Source organism: Taeniopygia guttata, chromosome 8, assembly GCF_048771995.1.
Source record: "Taeniopygia guttata chromosome 8, bTaeGut7.mat, whole genome shotgun sequence".
In the NCBI taxonomy this organism is placed as follows: domain Eukaryota; kingdom Metazoa; phylum Chordata; class Aves; order Passeriformes; family Estrildidae; genus Taeniopygia; species Taeniopygia guttata.
In genome coordinates this window covers 30865479-30887405 of record NC_133033.1, presented here as the reverse complement: position 1 = coordinate 30887405, position 21927 = coordinate 30865479, and the positions used below count along the sequence as shown (strand labels likewise).

General features: G+C 53.2%; 1 protein-coding gene across 1 annotated transcript; it reads right to left on the bottom strand.

Moving 5' to 3' along the window:
* Positions 1–6: 6 nt before the first annotated feature.
* LOC100232385 (ADAMTS-like protein 2) lies at positions 7–20277 on the bottom strand. The gene is given in 19 exon segments (XM_041717857.2): positions 7–515; positions 619–763; positions 1438–1614; positions 3228–3398; positions 3778–3933; positions 4508–4721; positions 5047–5173; positions 5359–5465; positions 6220–6628; positions 7304–7733; positions 7977–8152; positions 8469–8549; positions 9806–9929; positions 10154–10299; positions 10955–11057; positions 11574–11649; positions 13758–13895; positions 20106–20251; positions 20254–20277. Coding segments are annotated over 19 exon segments (3069 nt in total). The 3' UTR covers positions 7–396.
* Positions 20278–21927: the final 1650 nt, after the last annotated feature.

Here is a 21927-nt window from a genome sequence, read left to right as displayed (position 1 = left end):
CCACAATTTTATAGTTTATCTCTTTATTGTGACTCAATTTTTCCGTGTGTTTTGGCAGTTGCCCTTGTAGTAGGAAGCCTGCAGGGCAGAGCAGAGGTATGCTGCTGTCCCTGCCCTGCTGCAGGCTGGCCTCGGTGCCCTCAGAGGCAGTGACAGCAGGGACAGGCTCTCCTAACTCACTCCTCAGTAGCTTTCTAGGCACTGATGGTTTGTCTTGTCTCCCTCAGTGGAGAGGGAACAGTGATGACTAAGTCATAAAAATCCTTCCTCAATGAGCAGGCCGCTCTACAGGTACTGGCTCCACAGCCAGGCCAAGTGGGGTGGCTTCAAGTGGAAAGTCTGGGTTGAGGGGGCTGCTGCCCCTGAACTTGGAAGGAAAGTAGGGCCTGGCAGCGCTCAGGATGACTTGAGGCGACAGGACCAGCAGCAGGCCTTCCTGTAGTACCAGTGTGAGCACAGCTTCACCTTCAGCACCAACACACAGTTGGCCGTCGCTTTATCTTCACAGGCATCTTCTGGGGAGCAGAAGCACACACAGAAAGGGTTACAAAGGAGTTGTGCTTCCCCAGCATGGACAAAGCCAAGGGCTCCTCCACCTCCCTGCCCTCCCAGACGTACCTGGTGCCTCCGTGGGGCACGGCTGGAGTTGGCACGTCTGCCTGGCCTCCGGTTTGGCAGAAGGGTCACAGCCCTGAGCCAGTGCTTCCCCCTGGTAGCACTTCACCTCCCGCAGTCGCACACCAGCACCACATGTCTTGCTGCACTGTCGGGGTCAAGAAACAGCAGAGAGAGCATGAGAAGCATTTTCTGGTTTTCTATAGCTCCCAAGGTCTTTGCGCTGCTGAGGTCTCCCAGTTCCTGCTTTGGATCCCTGTTCTTGAGGAGGTTTGGGTCAAGCGCCACACTGATCTCAAACTCACTCTCCCTTTTTTTTTTACTGGAGGAAAGCATCCCTGAGTTGGAGTTGGGGCAGAACAAGGGAGAGTTTGCTTTTCATCTCTTTGCTGCAGCTCCGAAATATTTTTGTTTGGAGCATTGATGCTGTGACAGAAAATGGAGAAAATGGCTGCTATAAGCCAGACACAGCTCCTCAGCCTTCCCATACTCTAAATGTTCACTGGTTTCCCTCTTAAGAGAAAGAGGGAAAGACAAAACATAGACTTCTGGCAGTGGAGCAGACATGGCTGTATCCTGCATGCCTGGAGTGTGGTGCATGCTCTTGAGGCAATAACATCCATGCTTCAAGATTTTTTCCAGCCAGCTTGTGCCAGTCTCTCTGCTGCCTGTTCTGCAGAAGAGCAGAACTTGGGGTCTCATCCAGACTTGGCAAATCCTTGGCAGAGCAGTCGTCTGCCAGAGAGCCTTGGCACAGATCCTGCTCCACCAACCAGGGCTATGAGGTCTCCCCAGCCCCTTCCCCACCACTCCCAGCCCTACCTGGGACCAGGAGGTGGTGAACCATGTTGAACATGGCCTCCTGAAGCAGACAGCTTGTTCCTCAGGTTTTGGAGAGGTCTCACAGCGTTTCTCAGGGTACTCCCTGTACAGCCCGTTCTCCAGGCCCACACACAGCACCAGCCGGGTCTTCATCCCTCGCCCACAGCTGGCGTCACACTGGGAGGGAACAGAGCAGCCTGGTAACAAATGATGCTCCAGCTCCAGGCAAGAGGGCATTCTGCTCAGAGGAAGGCTTACAGTCTGACAGAGGGAAGTGCTGCCCAGGCCACAGGAGCAGGGGGGTGTCTCCAGATTTCCCAGGAGCAGGGACAGATGCTGGAAATTAGTGTTCAGCTGAGTTCACCTTGGCTGGCCTCGAGAGCGGCTACCGCAAGGTGCCTGGAGCAGCCAAGCTAAGACTGGAAGAGGCTGTTTCTGTCTTATTTTATGAGTATCTCTGCTCTGAAAATCCACATAGCATGTGCATGTAGCAACCTACATCGTGGAGTACTGCCAAGCTTTGTGTGGGCCCAAGGGGCCCAAAGTGGTGCAGTGCAGGTGATGTGCACAGACAGGCACTGCTGAACCCAGAGCTATGCAGGCTGAGCTGGGAGGGCTCTCTCCCTCACGACATCACCAGGAAAAGCAGCAGGAGGCAGGATCTGCTCCCTGATGCCCATGCAGGCAGTTACCAGTTTGAGATTTCACTGCTTTGAGTCCTTTTTCACCACAGCAGGGCCAGCACAACTGGCTTGCATCTGCCCTTAGTCATCCTGAAAACTCAGTGCTCATCAGTGGAGAGAACACAGCAAAGAAGCTGGCACGGGCAAAGGTGGGGAGCTCTGGTCTTTCAGAGCTCTGATGAGTTTCACAGCCGGGTCACAGCTGAAAATGGCACTTCAGGACTGTGTGTGACCCACACAGAGGGTCAGAGCAGGGGAGGGCTACAGAACTAGAACTACGAGGTTTAACCAGTCTGTGTTTGTTACTGGTGCTGGAGGAGGCTCAGCTGAATGCAATCAGCAGCTATAAAAGGAGCAAAGTGATAAGAGAGGCTTAGCCATGACTGGAAGGAAAAGGGCTTGGCTGCTTCCTTTATTTCCTAGAAACCTTCTTTGGTGCTATACAGACCCCTGTTTTGCTCAAGACTGCAGAGAAAAAGCCCAAGCCTCACAACAGACTCAGTGGGTTTCTTTGGATACTCTGCGATTTGGATCAGCATATATGGGGAAGTATGAAGTCTTTTGGCCTTAAGCAACATAAAAAGATGTGCAGAGATTGAGTGTTGGGTGGAACAGAGCACCTGGACCACGTTCACTGGACTGTAGTCCCTGAAGCAAGTACACTGTTATGGTCTGGATGTGACTTTCAGCACAAGGATCTGGGCTGTGGTTCAGGTTTACCTCCAGCTGTTACGAAGCTGGTTTTGTTTAGATTTTCTCTTTACTGGTGGGAAACTCATGTCCTCCGTGGGGGTGAGTGAACAAGGCTCTGCTGAGGAGCCGGGTGGGAGAGCAGTTTCCTCAAGGTATTGCTGCCCTCCCGTGGAGCTCCCTGAGAAGGCAGCAAACGCCACAAACTTTGGGGTTTTTAGGGGGTATGGCAGGGACAAGCTGGGCTATTCACTACTCCTCCCCTCATTCTCAAAGGAGCTGGGACAAGGATACAGATCCATGTCTGGAGTCACAGTGTACAACTGTGCTCTGCCAAGGGAACCAAGCTCCCACCACACCCTGTGGGATATGGGATGGAAAGGAGGTGTGAGAACACAGGGCCGGGTTTGGCTTTACCTGCTCCCACTCCTGCTCCACCCAGTGCGGGGGGCAGTTCTTGTCTCCACACGGGTGGACAGCCAGGGGCTTGGTGGCCGGGTCACACTGCGAGCTGGAGATCACCTTGCCCTCCAGGTTGCGACACGCAACGAAGCGGCTCATGCGCCCCTCGCCGCACGAACCTGAGCACTTGGAGAGCAAAAGGCATTTAGACACATCAGAAAGCGGGGAACTGGAGAGGTCAGGGTTGGTGGTGCCAGCAGGGTTGAGTCTAGCGTCCAGCCCTGACACTGGGACTGTTGCACTGGATCCCAAGGGGCTTTAGAGGTCCGTTTAGTCAGGGGCTTCCACTCTCCAGGTACAGTGAGCTTCCCAGATTATTGACTAGAGCTCAGCTCACAGTTAACCAAAATATACAGCAAGGAGAGGCAAAAACAGAGGTTATTTCAGTTTCTGTAGGTAGGCCTCTGCCGGAAGAGATCCGACAGTGATCTGCAGCGTACCAGCCCAGCTGCTCCCACCCTTCAGCCCAGCGCTGGGTGCGAGGGGTGGAGCAGAGTGGACTCACAGGGCCCCAGTCGGAGGCGGTCCAGCGGCGGTCGCAGGGTGGGCCCGTGCACTCCTTCTCACCGCTGGGCTTGCGGGACTCGTCGCACAGGGCGGCTTCCACGGAGCAGCGCACCTCACGCTTCATGGTCCCCGGCGTGCCGCACCGCGCCGAGCACTGCAAGGGCACACCGAGTCAGCCCGGCGCTCAGAGTGCACAGCTAAGGTGGAAAAACGGCTGTGCCGCCTCCTGTTCTCCTCCTGCTGCTCTAGGAGAGAGGGGAAGGGCCCCAGCAGGGAGAGAAAAAGATGTGTCCGCCCCTATCTTTGCTGCTAATTTATTTTGGGACCTAGAGCTCCAACATATCAATGGGCTGATGCCTAAACTGCTGTTCCACTGGGCCACAACCAGAGCAGTCAGTCAAAGGGACTGCAATGGGCTTTCAGTTTTTTTGTATCTCCATGGTACTGTTTCCCAATTGCCCCTTAGTTTGTATCCTCCAGAAAAGGAAGCTTCTTGTTGGCAGAGCTTTCACTTGGTCACTGTCCTGCTTTAGAAGTGACCTTACAAAAAATGTTTTGCAATGGAGTTTGTCTGCTGAGCAGTGCCAGAACAGGGCAGCTGCAGATACACTCCTTGTTTCCCCAGGGTGCAGTCGGCCAGGGGCTTCCTCAGCACCCAACGCCGGCCAGCCACCTTCCTCCACGCCCCACCCCAGCCCTGGCTGCTCAGCTCTGGGAGCAAAGCCTACCTCAGACCACTCAGAGAGCTCCCACTGGGGCCCACAGGCCTTGTTCTTGCAGGCTTTCCTCTCCATGGGCCTGGCCAGCCCCGCTGCCTCACAGAGGTCATCGTAGACGGAGCTGTCGAAGCCCGGCGCCAGCATCTTCCAGCAGCGCACGGTGCGGTACTGGAAGCCCTCGCCGCAGGTCCGGGAGCACTCGCTCCACCGGCTGGTCTCCCACCTCCACGAGCAGAGAAAGCACAAAGGAACACCCAGGTAAGGGGGACCAGGGCCATGGGGTGGCAGGGCTGCACCTGCACACCCTCACCCAGCAGCTGCTGTGGTTCTGCTCATCACACCTCAGTAAATGTGGTGCTGACCTTGAAACCAGCTTTGCCCTTAGCAGGCAATTCAGGTCCCAAATTCTTCCCCTCTTTTTGCTTGTAAGGGGATATGAGGTCTTCTTAGTTTGAGCATACCTTTCAGCCCAAAAACAGCTGTATGCCTTGAGCAGAAAATGATCCTTAGATATCTCCCTGTGGACAGTTGATGTCACTTCCACTCACCTAGGCTGGCAGTCTCTCCCTGTGCAAAATTCGTGAGTAGGTTCTGGTCGGGTCAGGGCATCACAGTAGGATTCATCCACCTCCACTCCATCGTAGCGCACACACATGGCATAGGAAGTGCTGATACCTGCTGGGCCAGCAACACCCTCAGCCGTGCTCCATCAGATCCAAGAGCCTCCTCCCACCAGCATTAAATAGCTGGAGTGCTCACTGCATCTGAAACTCTCCCTGTCATATAAAGAAATACCAGGATTCTCTCCCTCAACAGCCCAAAAGGACCTCATGTGATCAGTCAGCTTAAGCCAAACCTACCTGAAGTGCAGGTGGAGCTGCAGGGGGCATAAGCTGAGACTTTCCACCGATACATGTCAGCCAAGCTGATGTCGTCATGGTCCATGGGGCTCACATCAAACTCATTGCTGTGGAAAAAGAAGGTGGTGTGAGCTAAAAATGAAAAAAAAAATGCTGCAAACATGAAATGTAGGGAAATTCCTCCTTGCTGTCTTTGCAGATGGAAAGAAAGCCAGTGTTCCTGCTTTCCATTTCCCCCACCTTGGGCAACTCAAACCACTGATAAACAGAGAGTGCAAAGCCTTGATCCACCTCCTGAATTCAACTAGCAAGGAGGAAGCACCGCTTATAGTGAGTGTTGTGTATATATCATGGTTTGCCAGCCACAGGGGTGCCCTCAGCCTCAGCTTGTACCTCACCTCAAGGCATGATTTGAGTTGGGAAGGGAAGCTCAAGCAAGGTCCCCCTCATATTATATAATGTGGTGGGGAGAGTTCATGTGTGGCTTGCCAGAAATATTTAAAAACTGCTCCTCAGTCTCCTACCAGATGTTTACAGAAGCTTCAGAAGCTAATATGCCCAGAGGAATGGGACAGGAGGGGTGTGACATGATGGTATATGTGTATATGTGACATGCTATGGATTCCTGGCCTTGTTTACAGCCACACCAGGTCCTTCAGCACCCATTTAAATTGACCCTGAAATATGTTCCAGGAGCTCCGTGTCAGGCCAATTTTAACAACCAGTCCTTGGAGGAAGCACCTACAGCAGCTTCCATGGATAAACACTGGTGACTGGGAACACCAAGGACAGCAGGGGACTGGCTTGGCCCTCCCTCCCCAGCCAACCATGCTCTGTTTTGCCCAGGAAATCAGGGACCACCTTTCAGTGCCAGGGGCTCGCAGAGGCTCTGCCTGGCTGGTGTCGGCGGTCGGGCTGGCCCCGAGCAGAGGGCTCTCCACAGGTGCCATCATGCTGTTGTTGGCTGCTTCCCCCTGGCTCCCAGCAAACACCTCCACCTTCAAGTCCTCCAGCGAGTTCTTGCGAGCCAGGGCTCTGTGGAGACCCTGTGGCCAGCGGGGCCAGAGCCCGGCCGTGGAGTTCCTGGGGGCCAGCCGGGCTGCCAGGGGCTGCAGCTCCCTGCAAAAGGCAGCGTGGTGAGGGCCTCGGGGACAGAGGCGCCTGAAGAGACGGAGCCTGGAGGATGTCACACGGCTGTTCTCCAACAGCTCGGGTCTCCTCATGCTGTAGGGCACAGCTGTGCTGATGGAGATTTGGTTGAACCTGAGAGCTGGAATTAAAATACATGCTTTAACTATATGGGATGGCTTGCACTTCAGCATGTGGCATTTAACAAGGCAAAAAACATTCCGTGTTCAGCCTAAAAATCAAAAATTTCTACCAGGGAGCATCAGCAGGCTTTAATTACCCTGGCCAACCCCTCACTCTGTCTGCCCACTGCTCTAGAGCCCCATTTAAGCTCCAGTCTGGGCCTTCAGTCCTGGGCTGCACAATGTTGCACATGTTCTTTCTTCCTGAACTGTTGTATGGCTCTCCCAGATCGACCTCAGATTTGACTTGTCCCCTTGCTGTCCCCTGATGATCACTGGACTGTTGCTAGGCCCTGCTGCTGTCACTGCCCTGCCTGCCAAGCCCAGGCACCAAGTAAGTGCCTTGCCTAATCCATGTTATAGGATCACAGAACCACAGAATGAACCAGGCTGGGAAAGACCTTTGATATCATCAAGTCCAACCTATGACCTTCTCACTGTGGCCTCCCTCTCACAGCCTCCCCTTCCCTCACAGAGCTACTGGCCCTTGCTGCTCCCTGACAGTCTGCACCCCACCATTTACCATCCTTCCCTCCTGTTCACCCTGATGCTAAAGCCACCTCAGATTTCAAGACCACTGCAGAATGCCCGCTTCCAGTCAATACAATGGGGGAAGGAAGAACAAATCAACCAACCCAACTCTGTTTCTCCACCAACCGCTGCTGCTTCCTCCTCCTCTTCCTCTCCTGCTGTGTTTGCATGATAGACCTGTCTGATCTGAAAGTCGTACTTCTCCTTCTCTTCACTTTGCTCCCAGCCCCAGTCTCGGGTCTCACTGGTAGAGTTGTTCTGGAAGAAGTGCGGAGGACCAAAGTCTAAATCTTCTTGCCCTTCCCTTAGAGGAAGCTGATCACTGGTGTCGTCTGGTGACAGGGAGAGCCACGTGGCATTGAAGTCTGTCTGAGCAGCTCTGGAGTTGGCTGGAATGGAATGGCTCTGGCTGGTCACGGGTAGGTGGTGATAGAGAGGCCTGGCAAGAGCAGGGGCTGCAGTTCGGAGAGGCGGTGTCCGTGGGACAGTGTAGTCATAAGTTATGTGAGGCATTTTCCCATTAAAGTTATAGTACTGGAGGAAACGGGGAAAGAAAACAAAAGTGCTTTTATTTTAAGGGTGTGAATTTTCCAAAAGCGTTTTCTAGGGCATTAAGAGAAGACAGCATGCTCATAAATCCAAAAGGAAAGCCCCCACCCACCTGTCTGGCTTCCTCAACCCACCTACACTCAGGTCTGGCTTGGGAACCAGGTTATACTCCTCTTATCTGAGGGAGGCAGGCAAGACAGGACAGCCTAAAGCTGGTTCCTCACATACCATGGCATTCAGAGACTGGTTAGTGGGCCCATGAGCTATGATATACTCCAGCCCATCCGAGTTCAGGCTCGAGGGCCGCCGGTACTTGAAGACGGTGCCAGCCACCCTGAAGTTCTGAGGGTGGTCAATGGCAGAGTTGCCGTTGAAGAAGAAATGCCCGGATTCATCTGCAAGTGCTTCAAAGAGAGAGAAAACAGACAAATGGGACATTCTGCAGAACGCTGGCACTGAGAAGAGCAAAGAGCCCACGAATGAGGAAAGCCCAGCAGAAATAGAACCCCAGGCCCTGCCCATAGCAAAGTTGGGTTCCAAGTGTCTCTCCTGGCACTGGAGACGTGGTAGCCTTGGTTTTTGGAGAGATGAAGCACCCATGTAGCTACCCTGGAGGAAATGCTCTCAGTAGCTCTCTCACAGCATAGGTGGGAGTGCACAGAGCCTCCTCCCACCTCCCAGACAGCTGCACTGGGGTCTCCACAGCCATCCTCTGCTCACCCAGGATGTTTTCTGTTTTCCTGCGCTCAATGATGAGGATGTCTGTGGCACCGGCAGGGATGTTGGTGATGAACACGTAACCTGAGGAACAGAACAGAGCGTGAGGAGACCCCAAGGGCAGAATAAAAATGTCTGGGTGGGAAAAGCAGCTCATGGGACAAGTGTCTTTGCAGGGACACAGCACTGCCCTTCATGAGCAGGATGCCAAAGACCTAAATGCATGTTGCACCAGTCTGGGAGCTCTCATCCCAGATCTCCTCTGAAATCCCATTAACAGATCACCATTACGGATGTCAGTCTGAGCACTGCTGGGTTTGGAGTCGGGAAGGAACTGCACAATGAAACAGTCTGGCTTTGGGGGTGTGGATGAATGTGCTTTTACACTCTTTCTGGCAAGAGCACAGAAAAAAACTTAGTAGTGATCAGGGCTGATGCTGAACAGAGGGTGGAAAAAGACCATAAGTCCCCTTAGCTCCTGACTCCATGGAATTTGTCTCAGGAGTAACATAAAAATTGACCTTTAAAGGGAGAGGAAATAAGAGGCTTTAAAAGTTGCATGGTTTGGCAGTTTGTCTTTCCCACTGGAAACCGAGATCCTCTATGTTCTGTAAGATATTATGAGGGCTGGAATGGGAGGCCAAAACTGCACCCATACTGCTGCAGAGGGTAAGACCATTACCCCTGCCCTGGACAGGGGCCTGAGTGCTTTTCTAGGCTGCTGTTTGTAGGCAGTGAGGCAAACTAGTGAAACAACAACAGCGTGAAATTCTGTTCCAAAACATCCTCAAACCACAGTTCGTTAATTACTAATGAGCATACCACAGTCCATTCCTCCTGTGGCTGGAGGACAGGGCCACCAGGCTGCAGGGAGCCTCAGCCTGATTTCACAGGGGACTGTCCCTCAGCTGTGCCAGCCACAGGACTGGGGAAAGCAGGAGATTAAATGCAGGTTGAAAAAATGCTATGACCCTCATCATAGCTTAAGTTTCAAATGAACACGTAGCACAAATAAAAGAAGATTCATTGATCTCTTCACATTATCTGAGGTGGGCGAGATGCCAGAATCAATAGGAACAAATAGATCCCCAGTTGCTTCCTATTCTAAACAGGTGAAGGGAAACCTTACCAGCCTAATATAGAGCACATCAAACCAATCTCCTCTGATGATTTAGTGAGAAGGACAAAACACAGGCGTTTAAGCAGGGGTGGTGGCACTCCTCAACTCTTTTCACCAAGCAGCTGGGAAAGCTCCTACCCACGTTCAAGCCAGTCCCCCTCCTTGCCAGCTGGTGGTAAGAAGTAGCAGGTGAAGTCTCCAGACTGGTAGCAGGGAGTACCTATCTGTGAGATTGCCTTTCGGAAGGTGCCCGAGACACGGTGGCAAGTGCTGCCGTCCCCTCCACACACCCTGCATCTGTCCATGGTCCGGGGCGAGTACAGGCTCCCATCGCACCCAACCGGCTGCAAAGCACAAAACAAGAGAGGGTTTCCTGGGGCCAGCTGGTCTCCACAGGGTCTTTCCCTGTGTGCTTTTTTGGGGAGGTTCTGGGGGGTGGTAATGAATGAATCCAATGCAAGCCTCTGTTTCAATTCCCTGCTGGGACCCCTTGGCTTTGTGATGACCAGGAGGTCCAGCCATGCAATTCAAATCCCAATTTCTCTACTGCTTCCTCCCAGGCCCTCACCTCACACTTCCCATTGATGCAGACCCCTTGATAGGTCCTGTCCTTGCAGGAGGTGCCATCCTGTGCTCGGGCCATCAGCTGCCTCTCTCCACTCCGGGTGGTACACTGGAGGTCACACGGTTTGTTGGAGATACTGGTGTAGTCATCTGCAGGGATAGAGGCACAGGGTCAGCAGGCAGCTCAAGGTGCCCAGAGATGGGCAGTGAGGAAAGGGACCTTCCCCTTGTCCCTGCTGATGGTTTGATGTCACCTTGGATGTTCCTGCTACTCACAATGACACCCCACGGACTTACAGCAGTGAAGGGGTCACGGTGTGAGGCTGCACTGGGGACCATGCCCAGCAGAAATACCTCCTGCTGGCAAACCCTCTTCATTGCCATGCCTTTGTAGTGCCATCACTGTGCCCAACATGGGAATGTGCATCAGCAGATGCCAGGCCACGCATAAATGCACAACAGCAAGAAAAAGGGCTGTAAAAGGGGCATGGACTGTGTGGGCTGGTGGCCAGCTCTGCCCTGTTCACCTGAGCAGCTGCAGGTGCAGATGTTCCATATCCCCTTGGCAGCTAATGGAAAAACAGGTGAATCCAGAAACAGGGTAGTATCTTAGGTGAACTCAGTCTGTGCCTCAAGGGACAACTGCACACCCACGTGAAGTCACTGTGTAGGAAATGGATCAGCATCCTGTTCAGAGCAACACAGAGCAGCCAGGAGCATCCATCCCTCATCCCCTAGGACTTTACTTTTTTGTGCCCAAGAAGATCCTGTGGGTGTTTTTCTGTGTGAAGTTGTGAAAACCCACCTGGATAGAGTGGCATCCAGTGGTAATAGCGCTTCCCAAAGGCTTTGGCATTGAAACTGGAGCACTGCTGCTGTTTGAAGCTTGCTGTGTTGGCTGGGCAGGGCTATGGAGGGAATAAATGCAATCAAAAAGCTCCTTATCTCACAGCCATTCTTGTGACAGCTGCTTGTCCCTGCTCCATCCTTGCAGGATGAAAATGCCCTGTCCACCCTGGAAGGAATTGGTGATGGACTTGGAGGTACCCTAAGAGAGGCAGAAAGGCCAGGCCTTCATTGCCCAGGGCCTCTCAAACAGCTGTGTTTAACAGCCCTGCAAAAATTCCTTCCAGCAATGGGAAAAGCAGCAACAGGAAAAGCTGGAAAAACTTCATCCCTCCCCTCACCCCACAACAAATATGCTTTTACATCCTTTTGTTCCATCTCCCAGTCCCAAAGAACAGAGCCCATCTCCCACATCCTCAAAGGCACACCATCCAGCCCAGGAGAGGATCATATCCTTGTCTCCATCCTCTGAGGGATCAATCCCACCTCCAGTGCTGGTGATTTTGCAGCTCCAAGTAGGACCCACTGAGTCCCTCACCCCCCAGTAAGGACCAGGCAGAACTGGAAGTGGTTCTCACCTGCTGCTGGCACAGCTGGTAGTGCTTGGCTTGACCAACACACATGGTGCTATTTGTTCCCTGAGGCATCTGGAGCCTGAAAAGCAGAAGTTTCAGACATGAGCTGGAGGTTTCCCAGGTACTGAGGATGACACAGGAGTCAGGCCTGACTTAAGTGGGAGAAACAAGGCAGGTGTTTCATCAGAGCAGAGCTTTCTGGTCTAGACTGGCCAACATCTCCTCAGAAACACATCTTCAGTGCTTTTAGGTGGACTGTGATTTTAGGCTGTTCTTCTTTTGGGGTAGGTTGAGCAGACAGGGAGCAATTGCAGTATTGGCACCCCTGTGTCCCTTCACCTCTGAGCTCCAAAAGGGCTGATGTGACCAAAAGACAACAGAACCTGATGGTCCATCATTCCTTACGGATGTGCCCAGGATTTGCAGTGACTGGGGAAGGTGATTTCAGAATCCACTGTGCAATTGGCAGAGAGATGATGCCTGTCAGGGGGACTGGCCACCCCAACAGACTAACAGAGAAGGCTTGGTACAGGTGGTGAACCAAAACCATAGGAGTTTCTCAACACTTGAATCTTTCACTCTGGCCAACATGAGCTATTCGGGAGATACTGGGCTGATGCAAAGACAGAAAAAATTCTTGAAGGCTATGAAAATATATGGAGAGTAGCTGAGACCACAGGTAAAGGTAATGCAGTGATTATCTGCAAAATAATTTAGGCAATGTGTAAAGATCTGCGGCAGACAATGCGTTAACAGCACTGGGAACTGAGGATACAAAGAACAGCATAAGCATATTCAGGCTGGCCTGGCTGGAGGTACTGCAGCTGTGTCACCAAAACAATGCTTTACATGATACAGGCAGAGCCTAAATTTGCAGTAAGACTTCAAAAGTACCATGCCTTTCAGAAGCAGAGGCTTCCTGCAGACTCAAGCAGAAACTGCTTTGTGGCCATACCTGGCTCTCACTTAAGCCATTCACCTTAAAGCTGCAGAAACCTTTGGGCTGGGATTTCTCTTTTTTTAATTCAGATTTGATCCCTAGACTAAAACACCACAGCAAACCCTTCCCTCCCCAGCTGTGGAGTCAAGGACAGAGCTGGCATCAAATGGAGAGAAAAATCTCTCTTCTGGAAGCAGGCAAAGGGCAGAAGGGCTGCTCTGGCTGTAGGGGTGCAGGACTGCCCCAGGCTCCCTCCCCGTGCTGTTCCTCACTGCTTTCCCAGGATGCTGGAGCAGAGGAGCAGCAGCAGCAGAGACATCCAGGGAAGGCACAGCCAGAGGGAAGGTCCTACAGCACATCTGGACCTTCACCACGCTGTCAACCAGCTCAGCAAAAAGAAGTTTTCTGCTGCAGGAAGGAGGGCAGGTCGGGGGCCCTGGTCTGAGCTTGCTCTGCTCAGGAGTGCATTCACGCAGAAGGGAAAGCTGTGCTGCAGGCTGCCTGCTCTCATTATCATCCCACCAGCCTGGAGCAGCAGGTTACAGAGCTGCTGGAGGAGGAGGAGGGGGAATTGGTGGCAAGGTAGCCCAGAGAGGACAGAAGTTCAGGCAGCTGCAGTTCCCCTGCTCTCCCCGCTCCCACAAACTCAATCCGACTGATCCCAGGACTGTAACAGCTGTAGGGGACAAATGCAGATGCTGTCAGGTGACAGCCAGATAAATGACAGAGGGGAAAGAACTTGCCAGCTCTGCAGGGAATAAAGAGAGGAAATTGTTGAGATGTGGCTGAGCTGGCTGCTGCCAGGAGTAAATCAAGTCCCCATAAGGTGCCTGGCAGTATCTGCCCACATCCTGAGCACAGGAACTGGCCACAAATCAGGGCTGGGCTGCTCAGAGCAGCCATGGCAATGACGGTTTGTGAGGGAAAGGAGAAGAGGAACAGAGCCAGCTCATAACCCTGTCATCTTCAGGACCCCAAGAGAAGACCAACCCCTTGCTCCCCATCAGACAAGTCAAGCTGAGTGGGTGACAAGTTCAGGGATCCTGTCACCTGCCCACTGCAGCGTGCTTCTCCTGTCACCCTCCCCCACCACTGCCCACAGACAAAGCTGCCTTCCTTCCTTCCTTGCCCAGAGGCCACAGATGAGGGAATGGCTGACCCTGCAAACCCAGGAGGTTCAGCTCCAAAGCACAGGCCTGGGGCACCCCACTGCCCTGGCCACGGGCTCAGGCTGGCCCACAGCTCACCTCTGTCTCAAGCAGTGCCTCTCCTGGGACATGACACCCCCTCCGCAGGACCGGGAGCAGGTGGACCAGGAGCTCCACTCTCCCCACCACTTGGTGACTTCTTCATCCCAGGTGCCAGCTCCATCTGCTGCCTCACTACTGTCCTGACAGAAACAGAGCATTGTTAGCTGGAGAACCTGGCTCCTCAACACCAAAGGCAGCTGTCCTGTCACCTGGATGCCTCCTGAAGGCCCAGCAGTGGGACAAAGGTGCCAGGGTCTGAGTCCTGTGGGGCCACACCAGGATCTCAAAATTCAAACTTCCCTCCAAGACTGAGTCCTGCATGGGAAGCAGGATTCCTTGGGATCTCATGGGATAGAGAGGGACTGTGGGGCTGGACATGTGTGGCAGTAACAGCAGCTGCAGCCTGGCCCCACAGCATCACTCCTAGCCTGGCTCAGGAGAGAAGAGGAAGAGCTGCAGTTCTTGGCCTTGCAGGGAAGCTGGGAGTACACAGGTGTCAACCCTCAGAGCTGCATTTCCATGAATAACCTTCCCTTTGTGACTAAAGCAGTTCAGAGCCAGGCTCCTCATCCCCCAGTAATTTTCAAGAGAACTTCAGAACCAGAGCCTCTCCCCATGAACCCCACTATGTCCAGAGGAGGAATGCTCCTTCTCCCAGCCCACCTTGCTGGGTCTCAGCCTTTAAATTTGGCAAACCTGAGTTCCTCTGGCCCCAGCAGGGTCCTTGCAGTAGCCTGCTGTTGGCTGTGCCTCTACAATTCCCAGCAGGTAAGAAATTCCATGGTTTAGTTGTTTTTTGTTTTTTTTTTTTTCCTGGCAGTATTTTCCTGTTTGGTGTCTGATGGTCTAAAAGCTCCCAGGGACTTTGGCAAACTTGTCTGTGCAAGAACTAATCTGCTGCTTAGTGAAACACAGCTGTGAGTAGTGTTGAATGCAGCCCTGAGTTTGTCACAGGACAGTGACTGGAAGGGATTTATCCAGCTAAAATGCCAAGTGTTTAAATATTAATGGACAAAAATGAATACTCTGTGCTTGTCTGGGACGTGTGCTTTCTTAAAGCAAGGGCTCAGGGAAGTTGTGTCAGTGCTACTGTTAGCAAAACATGCTGGTTTTAGTTGGTCTTGTTGTAAACCACCCTCTGCAAAGCAGAACTGATGGATGGGAGAGAAAACTCTGCAGGGTTTGCTCATCACTAAATGTGCTCTGCTCACTACTTGGGCTGTCTGTCTCTTGGCTTTATGCTCTTCCACAGTGTAATAAAGCCAAAGTGCTCTTCATTTTGTCGTGTAATTCCTGCCTGAGAACTTCTGCTTCCTCAGTGCCTGCCAACAGAACAGCCTCTGGGCAGAGGGGATGCAGCTGGTTTATGCAAATGGTTTTAGGTTGTAACTTAAATGGTTGAAATGTGCATAGTGCCTCTTCCTGATGGCTAACTCTGCTGCAAAAAAAGCACCATGTTACCTGATGCTTTGCTCTCCAGTGATTGCAATAGTTCATTTCAAAAACAAGACAACAAAACTCTTTGTTGTACTTCAGTGTTCTGGCTGGAGCTGACAGGGACCAAATGCTGTGGCCAGCAGATGAACTGCTCATTAGGAAAACAAAATTAAAAGAAAAAGACATGTTTTTAAAAATACCTTTTACTGTTCTTCCAAACTATTATCTTAAGCAATCTCCTATGAGAATTTTTGTCTCACTGTGTATTATCAGACTGTAAATGGAAATTCTGACTATGCAGCTTCCACATTTACAAAGGAAATGAACCAGAAGTCTCTCATTGTAAGGGATTTTCACCTAAAATCTTTCCCTGACCACTCCTATGCTTCTTTGTGACACATATTTCAAGGCTGGGGTGGGAGAGCTCTTCACAGCTGTCAGGAAGGAGAATCCCAGTGATTTATCTGGTGTCTGAGTGGAGAGCTCAGCACAAAATTGATTCTCCCATAGTTGGGGGAAAAACCAAAGCTGGTGTCTTACCTCTTCTGTAAGGCACATGGACCAAAGGCTGCCATATTTGCACAGCTTCTCCCCAAATGGCAATAAAAACATGCGTAGCTGTAACCTACAAGATAGTCCTGCCCTGAGGCTCTTGAGATCCCAGCAGGTGAGAAGGGGCAGGAAGAGAAGAGGTGAAGTGAAATACTCTGCTCTGTTTATGTACCCCAGATACAAAGTTTGTGCATTTGGAATGGTGAGAAGCTGCAGGGTCCTTTTCAGGGTTCCTGCTCTTGGGGTGTTTTGCCTGGGTGCAAGGAGATCAGGGATGTGGGGCCACAGCTGAGGTTTGGGCAAGATCAGCATCCCTGCCTTTGTGAGCTCCTTTCTGTGAGAAATAGGATAGGACACATCTCTGCACTGCACCTCACTGACAGGATGAAGAGTTATGGAAAGATGATAGTCAGAGAGATTTGTTCTTTTATCAGAATGTGTTCCCCCATATCCATAATCCCTGTTCCTGCTTCCTCTCTGCTGGAGGAATTAATCACTTTTCAAGCAGATTGATTTGTCTCTCAGGTTTTCCATGACCAAGCTCCCTTGCCAGACCTTCCCTAGGAGGATTTATTTTCTTGTGTAAGCAAGGACAATGCTGAGCTGTCCCCTTGGCCATGGCCCTTATGGTATGACTGCATCCGAGTCCTAGGCCTGGACTAGAAGTGGGAATTTCAGGTACTTGGAGCTGGGGCAGCTGGTTCCAATCTCTGCTGAATTTATTGTATTGTCAGAAATAAGTCTGCATTGACCATGACACACAAGTGGTTATTGTTTTTAATTGAAGATAGATGCATTTTCCAAAAGTCTAAATAATAAATTAAGGACTGTGGGACGGACTCCAGAGTAGATTAACTCCTAGCTTCAGTTTCCCAAGCCTCTCAACAAATCCCAAGAGTGAATTCTGGACAAATGGATCTCCCTACCCACCTACTCCTCACAAGGGAGAAATAAAAGGGGCTGAATTTTGAACTCTTTTGCACTGTCCTGGTTATGGGAGATGCTGCAGCTGTTCTAATGTACACTTTGCCGCAGAATCATAGAAAAGGAGCAGGCTAGAAACACCAGAGCACAGGAGATGCACATGGCTCCAGCCTTTATAAGGCTGGCTCTGCCTGTGTTTGGCCAAGAGCTCTGCCTAAAGGAGACATGATTCCTTAGGTGATGGGAATTCCCATCCCTAGAAATACAGACCATATTCCAGCTTAGCCAGGTGCTCCCCACAAGAATTTCCCCCGAGGTGCTTGTGGTTTGGCACCTGGTGGTTAGAGAGCTGCAGCTTTTCCTCTCTGAGGCTAACCAAGGCATTCCTGTGCCTCCACACCTGTGCTGGAGGCCATGGGAGGGCTGCCCCTCACTGGGGGAGCAGAGCTGTGAACCCCAACCTGCGGGGAACTTTGCAAAAATGCCTGCCTCCAGACTTGCCAGTATCAAAGGAACATCACTCTCCAAGCCAGTGCTACTGAAAGCTCTTTCTGCCCAAGCCAAGGCCCAGCAGCTGCTTCCCCTCTCCCCCCTGCCAAACAAAGGCTGCCACAAGTAAAAAATGCTTCAGCCCTGCACAGAAGGGTGGGCCTGGCCTGACATCCTATCGGATTTCCAGGCGGCCTTTCTGAAGTTTAAAGGGATAAAATAAATTCTCCACTGCCTCTCTGTCATGCCTTGGATCAGCTCAGAGCTGCACTGGGTTTCCCAGAGACCTGGGAATAACTGCAATTACCGTGTCGGTGGCCCAGTCCCCTGTGCTGCTTATTGTTGTGCCTAATCTTGAGATTCATTAGAGCCTGGCTCCTGGAAAAAAAGCTGTCTGGGAAGAGAGACCACAAACATGCCTCCTTAATAGAGGAGCTGGGGGAAAGGCTCTCTCTGCAGCCTTGAGGGCTGGCCCACCACTGAAGGGCACAGTAGCTGCCGTAAAATGTTCTGCTCAACTCTGTCTGAGCGCGTAGGACAACTCAAAACAGCAGCAGAAAATGAAATAAGTTCTTCCCAGACCTTTTCTGAGGCCGTTAACTGTATGTCCTCTACCAAAAAATTTCCACGGTCCTTTTACTGAAGGGCTTCTCTCTACAGCAAACCACACCACTTACTGAAATACTAAGTAGCTTCAGATGTCTGAATGCCTGGAATGAATGGCAGATTATTATCTGGGAATGAATGACCCTGTTCAACGCCCCTGGTTTGGGTTCCCCATCTCATTCTCTGACTAAAGCTGTGGTGATACACTCTACCAGAACACTGAGAAAAAAAACAATAGCAGTTGCAATTATGTCCCAGTGTTTTACAAAAGAAGTGGGGTTTGTACAAAGCTATTTCTCATCCTGTCATTGTTTTACACTATTTATGTAGACTAAATAGTCTGTGTGAGAGATTCAATACTGGAAGCATACACAAACCCAAATTTTCCCTAGAAAAGCTGAAACAAGGAGGAGTTTTTCATAGGGGCAGGTATCCTGAGGTAAAACAAGCAATGCAGAATTATTTTTGAGGGATCAGGAAGAACGGTAATCTGTGGGAAAATGGAAGGGGATCCTTGTTAAGGATGTGGAATTGCAGCAGATAAGTAACAAAAATCTGGACATATAATGAGGTACAGATGAAAAGCAAATTAGAAAATCAGTGAAGAGAAGTCAGTGGATAAACTACCAAGTTCTGTTCATAATCCTGCCATGACAGAAAGTTCACAGGCAAATGCTGCACATCATTACAAACCACTTCGTCCAGGTCAAGCAGGATAACACTCTTATCCTGGGGCAAGCTGCTAGAAAAGATGGAAAACTGTGAAGGGGGAGAAGGGAGTGAACATGAGACATGTCTACAACCAGGTTTTGGGGAGGCATTGAATGCAGTTAGGAAGGAAGTTAGTTGGAAGTTGCTTACACAAATTATGGATTGAGGTTTTCTGATGCTCTTTATAAAGTGCTTTATATGGACACCGGGAGGGCAGGAAGAATTCCCCAATGAGCATTTTGTGTGCTGCCTTGCACCGGGTCTGTGATTGGATTGCTCCGTGGGGAGCAGGGGAATCTCAGGGCAGAGCTGGACACAGAGCTGGTGTGTGTTTGTCCTGGGGAGCCCTCCTCCCACCTGGGGATGCCTTTGTCCGAGGTGTTGTGCAAACACAGCTGCTGGGGGCAGGGAGAATGGAGCAGCCAAGGCTTGTGCACACGTGTTGATGGAGGAGTCCATCCTGGTCGCTCCCGAATGAAGGACTTCACATCTGTTTAGCTTGACCTGGTTTGCTCTGCCTGAAGCTTCTGACTTAGCCCCGCAGCTCAGGGTAAACAGAATGGGCAGCAGATGTGCAGGGAGGTAAAAACAAAGTGGGAATGAGACACTCGAGCATCAAAATTAAGACAAACCCCAGAACAGGAGACACTGCTGCTCCTCAAAGCTGAGTTACCCCCAGTAAATCTGCAGTGTCTGGTCTTTGTGTCTAAAATGGCTCATGTGGGATTGCTTTATCCCAGCCATGAGTCTGGGGGTGGGAAACACAACCCAAAACCCTCTTCCTTTAGCAGAGCAGAATTCCTTAGGCAGCAAAGAAATCCGGCCGGTTCCCCTCAAGGAAACGGGAGCTCCGAGGCACAATGCAGGCAGTGACCCGTGGGGGCAGGGGCACTGCCGGCGCCCCACGAAGTTGGGATTTCTGCCGGCCCTGCCACGGGAACGGGGGCGATCCACCCCGGCTGGGCCTCGGGAAGGAGATGGGACAGGCACAGGGGTCTCGGTGCTGCGGTGAAACAAGTGCCACGGGAGGAGGGCCAGGCTGAGGGGTCCTTTGTGGAGGAGAGAAGAGATGAGGGGAGCGCGGGGCTCTGATGCCTGGACAGGCACCCCATGGTTAGTGGGGAGAGCAGCTGCTCAAGTCATGCTGGGGGTGAGCTGGGGGGGGGACAGGGAAGGGGGAAATCTGTTTGTTTCCAGCTCTAAACTTGAGCCAACCTTCTGCTAGGGACGAACGCGGAGGGATGAACGCGGTGGGCAGTTTCGGGTGAACCCCCAGCCAGGGAACGGCGCTGCGCCCCCGCGGTCCCTCTGGTGATGCTGGGACCGTCTGGGTGCATCCTCACACCCCCATCAGCCTTTTGTTAGTGCCAGGCGCGGCAAGCGGGCAAAGCCTGGTCCTCGGGGTCAGCCTGGGGGGGTGAGGCGACGAAACCCCCTTGCATGAGTGCGGGAGGGGACGCGCGGGGATCCCGCGGCACGGGAACCTGAAACCTGCGGGGACGGGCGAGGGGCCGCGGGTCGGACCCCTGTCCGTGCCTGCCCCGCCGCGGCTCCCCGAGGGGAGGGAGGACGGGGAGGAAGGCAGGAGAGAGGGAGGGAGGGACGTGCGGGGGGAGGCTCGCTTACCTTACCGCCGAGGGGGGCGGCGGCGCGGAGGAGGAGGAGGAGGAGGAGGAGGCGGCGGGGAGCGGCGGCCATGCCGCGCTGCTGCTGCCGCTGCCGCGGAGGAGGAGGCGGCTCGGCGGCCCACCAGCGGCGGCTGCGGGCGCGGCGGGGCCCGCGGAGCGCGGCCCGGCATGGCTGGGGGAGTTAATGACTTTACAACCTGCCGGGCGGCGGGCGGCGACCCGCGGCGCGGCCGCTCGGCGGGGGAGGGATGGGGCTGGGGTGGGGATGGGGATGGGGATGGGGATGGGGATGGGGATGGGGATGGGGATGGGGATGGGATGGAGATGGGATGGGGGCCGGGCGCTCCTCGGGCCCCGCCGCGCCCCGCCTGCCCCTCGCACCGCCCTGCTGCAGCCGCGCCCGGGGCTCGGAGCTCTCTCGGCGCTCTGAGCGATCCTTTCCGAGCCCCCGCGGCGGCCCCGGCACCGAGAGGTCCCTGCGGAGCCGCCCGCGCTGCCCCTCGCTCTCAAGCGGAGCGCTCCGTTCGTTTCCTCCCGCACAAAAGTCTTTTGCTGCCCGATTCCTCCTTCCTGCCCTCTGTAGGCAAGCTCTGCTTGCCAGGGCATCCCTCTGCCCGCGCTGGAGCAGCCTGTGCTCCGTGCTGAGACAGAGCACAGCATCCCTCAGGACACGGGGAGCTGCTCTTGCTGGGATGGTGGTTGAATCACAGAATCCTAGAATGGTTCGGGTTGGAAGGGACCTTAGAGACCATCTTGTTCCACCCCCTGCCACGGGAAGAGACACCTTCCAATATCCCAGGTTGCTCCAAGACCTGTCCAGCCTGACCTTGGCACATCCAAGGATGGGGCAGCCACATCTTCCCTGGGCAACCTGTGCCAGGGCCTCCTCACCCTCACAGGGAAGAATTTCCTCCCAATATCCCATCTAACCCTGCTCTCTGGCAGTTTCACGCCATTCTCCCTTGTCCTGTCACTCCATGCCCTTAAGGAAACATCCCCCTCCAGCTCTCTTGGAGCCCCTTTGGGCACTGGAAAAGGCTCTCAGATCTCTTGCCCTCCCCTTTCTGGGTTGCTGTGCTGGTGCTCCGAAGGCAGCTTTTGGCAAGATGCTGCCAGTAGCCGTGCTGGCACACCTCGGCCCTCCCGGGAGCTGCCTGCAGTGATCCGTGGCCACAGGCTGTGCACGAATGGCATCAGGTGTCCCCGGGCGGGGCGGCAGCAGCGGCTCCTGCCTGCCAGATGTGCTGGAATTAGTGCGGGAGGCGATCCGGGTCCTCATCGCTGCCTCACCGAGGGGTTCGGCCTCAAGGCGGAGGGAGGGAGGGATGTCAGTAGGGGGATGTCAGCTCCTGATCAAAGCTCTCCGCCGGCAGGGACGGGCAAGGGGAGGAGGGGCCGATCTGCTCCTGACCCGGCCGGAGAAAACGAGGGTGAGGAGCACTGACAAAGAACGCGGTGTTCGTGCCTACAAAAGCAGGGAGGGGAGAAAAGCTTCAGCTCTTGTCAGCTCCTGGCCGTCCTGCCCTGCTGCAGCCCCGTGTAATGCTCCTCCGGAGCCAGCTCCTGGCCTGCAGATAAAAAAATTGTGGAGGCGCACGGAGGTGGGGGAGAGGCTGTGCCTGAGAAGAAAAGGGGGCTGGCTGCCTCCAGCTGGGCGAGTTTCAGTGTGTCTGATCTTCTTCAGCCCCTCCGAGAGGAGCCCTGGCAGGCAGGGCTGTGCAGCAGGATGATTTGGAGGGGGATCTGCCTGTGAGGCTCTGCAGGAGCGGGACGGGACAAATCCAGGTGGCCTCCCATGCTCTCCCCTCCAGGGCCCCTCT